Here is a 6,289-nt window from a genome sequence, read left to right on the forward strand (position 1 = left end):
GAGGGGCGGGGGTGGGGGACGGTGCAGGGGAATGGGGCGAGGCGGGCGCGTCGGGAGAGGTCCGGGATGGGTCGGCTGCCTCGTGCACCCTCTGGTGCCGGACCAAGTGTTGCTTGTGCGTGAAGCTGCGTGCGCACTGCGCGCACTGGTAGGGCCTCTCGCCCGTGTGGATGCGCTGGTGCCGGATCAAGTGCGTCTTCTTGCGAAAGCGCTTCTCGCATTCGGTGCAGGGGAAGGGCCGCTCGCCGGTGTGGGTTTTCTGGTGCGAGCCCAGGTGTATCTTCTGGCTGAAGCGCTTGCCACACTCGGCGCACGGGTAGGGTCGCTCGCCCGTATGCGTGCGCAGGTGGCGGGTCAGGTGCGCCTTCTTGCTGAAGCGCTTGTCGCACTCGGAGCACGGGAAAGGCCGCTCGCCGCGGTGGCTGCGCTGGTGCAGCAGCATGTGGGCGCGCTGAGTGAAGCTGCGGCCGCAGTCGGGGCAGGCGCAGGGGCCCTCGCCGCGGTGCAGCCTTTGGTGCAGCCGCAGCGTCAGCTGGTCCCGGAAGCGCCGCTCGCATTCCCCGCAGCCATAGGGCTTCTCGGGTACTGGGGTCCACCCCGGCAGCGCGAGTTCACCCAGTGCCCCTGCGGCCCCCGGTTCCAGCTTGTACGCGGCGGCCAAACGGCCCAGGTCAGGCGCGGGAAAAGAGCTGGGCAGTAAGGCCAGGTGCTGGGGCCACTGGACCTCCTCATCTGCCTCCTGGTCCTCATCCTCCACCTTCACCTTCCGAATCATCCACTCATCTCCTGAAAAGCCAAGACAAGAAATGTCTACCAGCCCCACCGACACGAACGGCACCAACGTTCATTAGCCCAGGACCCTGGGACCCTGCAGTCTATTTCCGTACTCCACTCTCCCGAAAGGTTCCTGAGAACGACCAAATGTGAGATTCTTCTGTGAGACGTCCTCCTGAAGTCTCTGCTGGGGACCACCACGCCCCCCCACACACACACTCCCCTCCTCCCCATTCCTCCCTGGCTTGCAGCCTTTCCCCTGCTCCCTGAGCAGAGGTGTGACTTCCCCGGCCAGCAGGTGGCACGGTGGTTAAGGCGCTGGACTCCCACATGGTGGACGACTGTCCTCGGATTTCTGGACCTGGCAGCTTGAAAATCAAGCCAGGTGCATGGGCATGCGTGTCCAAAATCCCCAGAGGAGAATGGAGGAAAGGGATTGGGGTCATTCCTCCCTTTAGGGGTGATTTCTCACTTTCCCTCACCCTCAAGCAGCGACAGTGCCCTACCGCTATGGCAACAACAACAACAAAAAAAGGCAGGGCTTCCTCCTACACCCCCGGAGTGGGAAGGTTGCCCCAAGCCTCCCCCTTCACTCTGAGTTCCTCTCTCTAGGTGGCCACCCCAGTTCTTCTTGTGCCAGCAGCTTTCTGGAGCCAGGGCCTCCTGGGTGTCCTGCAAACTGGCTGTATCTCAGCAGGTGCCTCATCAGATGCCTGACCTTCCCAAACCCTCCCCTCACCGACTTCAACAGCAGGACTGTCCCTGTCTCCCTAGGGAGGGCCTCGGAACCTCAGCCTCTCACTGGGGCTGCTTCTCAGGGGCTCCTTCTCCCTAGGCCTGCGGCCTAACACCTTGCTGCTATGCCACTCCTCCTGCTAGGAGGAGCAGATATAGAGTGTTCGTCTTTCTTTTTTTCTTTTAAAAATATTTCATTCGGGAACCAGCAGTTAGCGTAATGGCTATGTCGCTGGACTCCCACGTAGTTGACCGCGGTTCGTGTCCCGGACCCGGTGGCTTAAAACTCACGCCGGGCGCGTGTGCGTGCGTGCCCAAGATCCCGAGAGGAGAATGGAGGAGAAGGGATTGCGGCGTGACCATCCCCCCTGGGGGGTGATTTCTCGCTTTCTGTCTCTATGTCTCTGTCTGTCTGGCGAGCGTACGCGCCCTACAGTGAAAATCTCTCAAAAAAAAATTTCATTCCATTTGGTATTATTATTATTTTTAATTCAACCAGAGAGAGAGAAAAAAAAAACAAGAGAAAGCAAGAAAGCAAGCTGCCAGGTCCGGACTCAAACCATAGTCTGCCATGTGGGAACCCAGCACCTTTAAGCACCACGCCACCTGCTGGCCCATATGGTACACATCTGTCAAAGTCTGGCTCACTCCACTCAGCAGTATGTCTTCTTGTCTTCCTGGTCCCCAGAAGCCCTATGGCTGTGGGAAATGGGAGCGGCACTTCCAGAACCACATTTTTGTTGTTGTTTTTTAAAAATTACTTTATTTAATATTATTCATTGTCATTATTTTACTTATTTATTTATTTATTTTAAGTTGAACAGAGAGAGACAGAGAGTGAGAGAAAGTGAGAAAGTTGCCAGGTCCAGGACTCGAAGCGTGGTCAGCCATGTGGGAGTCCAGCTGCCCTAACCACCACGCCATCTGCCGGCCTCTACATCTGTCTACTTTGAGTCAAAGAATAAGGTCGCATTGTTTCTTATAGCTAAGTCAGATTCCTTAGTAGATGCATGCCACAGGGTTTTTTTGGAGAGGTTTTTGCTATAGGGCGCATGCGCTCGCCAGAGAGACCTCTAGAGACAGAGAGACAGAAAGTGAGAAATCACCCCCCAGGGGGTATGGCCACACCGCAATCCCTTCTCTTCCATTCTCCTCTCTGGGTCTTGGGCACGCACACACACGCACCTGGTATGAGTTCAAGCCACCGGGTCCAGAACTCAAACTGCGGTCAACTACATGGGAATCCAGCGACATAGCCATTACGCTAACTGCTGGTTCCCCACAGTTTTTCAACCCAGTCATCAGTGTGTAGACACTTAGGTTAACACGAATGTATCTTGATGTGTCTAATAAAAATTAGGATCCTGAACCAGTCATGGTGTGGCGTAGTGGCTAACGGGGCTGAATCCCACATGGCCGACCTCACAGTTTGAATTCCAGCCGTGGCAGCCTGAAAATCTCGCCAGGCATGTGTGCTTGCGTGCCCGCAATCCTAAAGGAGGAAGATGGAGAAGGGATTGCAATGTGACCGAGGCTCATGGGGGGTGCTTTCGCTCTCTCTCTCTCTGGTGAGTGCATGTGCTCTCTGGCAAGCTAAAAAGAAAATGAGAATTGCTACTATTTACTGAGGGCCACCTTCACAACCACAGTGGAGTTACTATTATCCTCTTGACCATTAACAAGCCCAACTATTATCCTCTTTACCCTGGAGCTCCTGGAGGTGAGGGAGCCTTCTAAGGGCTCAGCCGGTAAATGTGGGGCAAACACCTAAACCAGGTCTGGTCACCCTAGAGCCCACCTCTTTCCGCTGGGTAACACAGCCTGTACACAGTCGGCACCTAAATCCTGTCAGATGAGTGGTGTCACTAGGCTGTGGGAGCCGAAGGAGGTGACGCTGGGATTGCAGAGAGGAGTGACTCCCTGGCGGTCAGGGAAATGCGTTGACTATAACTGATTTGGACATTTGCCACCGAGATCAGAGGAAGTAGGGGAAGGGGCATGTCAGGGAGAGACAGCGGAAGGGCGCCCAGTTCCACATGTCTTCATGGAAATTGTCATCAGTGTGGGTCAGCACATGTTTTCAGAGGGCAGCGATAAGGAGGTCGGGACTTGTAGAGGGAGCCTGAGGCAAGGGCGTGCTCTGCAGCCAGCCTCTCGGATCCCTGCTGTCTGTGACATGCGATGCCCTGTGGGCACTGAGGCTCTACAGCAGAAAGGTGCCAGGACCTGAACTCTTGGTTGGAGGGCCTGGAGTGGCTGTCTCGGAGGGCTACCTGCTGTCTGGACTTGCCGGGCCAGGGGCCCTCTGCCTGATGCCATGGTGGGATGGAGCAGTGGGCAGACTCACCTGGGCAGGAGCCCACAGGCTCAGCCTTCTGTGGTGTGCCAGCCTGGCCTCCTCTGCAGGGAGCCTCAGGTCGGTCAGTGTGGACACCTTCCTCCGGTCCGGGAGCCTCATGGCCTGGAAGAACAAGATCCTTCAGGACTCCAGAGACTTCACAGATGGGCCAAGGTCCCCCATGCTAGGAAGCAGGAGCATTTGAAACCCGTCTCAGCCCCGGCCCATAGGATCCTGTCCCACACCACAGCTGCACCCCAGCCACGTCAGGACAGCCTCAGGCTCCTTCTGGCGAGGCTTCCCTAAGGCTCAAAGCCACAGGCCTGGGGGCCCCCAGCACTCACATGAGCCCAGATTTAAGGCAATTCACTGGTGAAGATCAGGTTGTCAAAAAGTGTGGTGTACCCCCTCAGGTGCTCTATGCCTGCTGTCCCCCCACCAGAGCTCTTCTCCCCCTGCCTGCTGAGCTCCCTCAGCTCGGCTCAACTCACTCAGCTCAGTCAGCTCAGCGAGCTCTGTCTCTGTCTCTGTCTCGCTGAGCCCGCCTTCCCAGTGAGGCCAATTCCTACCACCCCACTTAATGCCGTAACAGGTCCTGCCCAGCACAGGGCTCAGGCCCCCTCCTGGACTTGACCCCTGCCCATGGCAGAGTCATGATCTAGCAGCTCACAAACTGCCTGTTTTTACATGTGTTGTTTGCCAGCTCTGCACTCCCTAGGGTTACCCTTCTCGAAGGCAGGGACCTTTGCCTACTCAGTCACCATCGGGCACTGCCTGCTAGAATAGCACCAGCCCATTGGTGCTCAGCAGGGGATGGCTGGGTGGGAGGAAAGCGCCTTCTCAGACAGGCTTCCTGGTCCCCGCGGCTTACCTGAGCACATGCCCTGCACTCCCTCTTCCCCGGAAGAAGACACCTGCTCCTGGGCGTTATGGGACCCTTCCCTGGGCTCACTCTGGGGGGCTACCTCCTGCTGTTCCACAGAGGATCCTGTGACAAGCGGAAGGATGGGACCAGTAAAGCAGCCAGCGCAGAACAGGTGGTCAGAGGCGGGGCTCTCCCCCTGTCCCAGCTGCCTGGGCAGGAAGGACAGTCTCTGTCCAGCATGCACAGGGCACGGTCCAGGTTCCTGGCAAGTGTCAACCTCAGCCCCTTTGAGCTGAGGACAGAGAAGGAAGGAGTGGAGTCGACCGAACTATCTTGGTGCTCTGAGTGCCTGTGTGGTTGTACAGCCTAGCATGCCTCCTCCGGCCCCAGAAATTCCATACACCCGATGAAGCTGACAAGGCGGCAGCTCTGCAGGCCCCCTCTGAGTTGTGGACGCTCTGGTTCCTGTTACCCCCCCCCTCTTTGGGGTTATTCACTCTGTGCTCACCCTCCAAGGTCTCTCTCATGGCAACCCAGAGTAGCTCCTCCTGGGACCTGCCGCAAGCCTAGGGGGAAAGACAGCCTGGTTCAGTCTCCTCCCAGGCAGCTCCACCCAGGCCCTGCTGCCCAACCAAAGCGGAGGCCTTGAAGTGGCCCAGGAAGCAAGCCTTGAAGACTGTCCTGCAAGACCCCCCCCCCCGGGTGGGGGAGGAGGTGTTGGAAGTCTGCACCCACGCCTCACCTGGCAGGTCTCTCAGCCAGCCTGGCCCATCGCACCCCACTGCCCATCCCAGGACCCTTGCCTGGAGAAGCACACGCACCCTTGAGTCTCTGGGGAGAGGGTGCAGGGTGGGAGACCTGGGGGGCGGGGCGGGAAATGTCATCCCCTAGGTATTTCAGCTGCCGCTTAGGAGGTGCCGAAAGAGGAACCAGCCGGCCTGGCCAGATGAGTGTCACTTTAGGGTACTGGTGGGGGAGAGCCTCGGAGAAGGTAGGAAAGGACTCTGGCTTCCTCTCCCTAAACCCCGACCCCAAACCATCCCTTCCGTTTACCCCTTCCCTACTGCTCCTCCCTCAGACTCTCCTCACACCCAGCAGACTCCCCCCATCTCTTTGGCCCCCTTCCCTGTGCCCCTCCCCTCTCCCCACTCCCTCTGCCTTCGCCCTCTTCCCACCCCATAAAAGCGCTCCTCCGGTTGGCGCTCCCCAGCCAAGCCACCGCCTCCCTGACCCTCCACTCCGGGCAGTCTCCGCTGGTTCCCCTCCTCCTCCCCGCTCGGCACCGCCTTCCCCTGCCCTCCCGGGTCTCCTGGCTCCATCCCCGCCCCGCTGCTACCCTCTCCCTTCCTTTCCCCTCCTCTTTTCCTTCCTCCCCAACACCCGCCCTCCCGCGCGGCTTTTCTTCCCCCACCAGCTCTCCGCGGCTCTCCCCTCCCCTCTCCTCCCCCACTCTGGTTTCCCTTCCTTCTCTTCCCCTCTCCTCGCCTCGGTTCCCTCCTCCTCCCTCTCCCCAGACCTCCTCCCCTTCCTCCTCCTTCTCCCCCTTACTCCCCTCACCATCCTATCCCTCCCTCCAG

General features: G+C 58.5%; 1 protein-coding gene across 1 annotated transcript; it reads right to left on the reverse strand.

The window, feature by feature from the left end:
- Positions 1 to 4: 4 nt before the first annotated feature.
- On the reverse strand, positions 5 to 5,850 carry ZNF467 (zinc finger protein 467; the record flags this gene model as incomplete). The annotated part of the gene is made up of 5 exons (XM_014582479.1): positions 5,455 to 5,850; positions 5,221 to 5,278; positions 4,719 to 4,835; positions 3,857 to 3,970; positions 5 to 786 (listed from the first exon to the last, which is right to left on the reverse strand). Coding segments are annotated over exons 2-5 (1,032 nt in total), but the record flags the coding sequence as incomplete, so codon positions are not given.
- Positions 5,851 to 6,289: the final 439 nt, after the last annotated feature.

This window comes from Tupaia chinensis, unplaced genomic scaffold (genome assembly GCF_000334495.1).
Source record: "Tupaia chinensis unplaced genomic scaffold, TupChi_1.0 Scaffold143622_1, whole genome shotgun sequence".
In the NCBI taxonomy this organism is placed as follows: domain Eukaryota; kingdom Metazoa; phylum Chordata; class Mammalia; order Scandentia; family Tupaiidae; genus Tupaia; species Tupaia belangeri.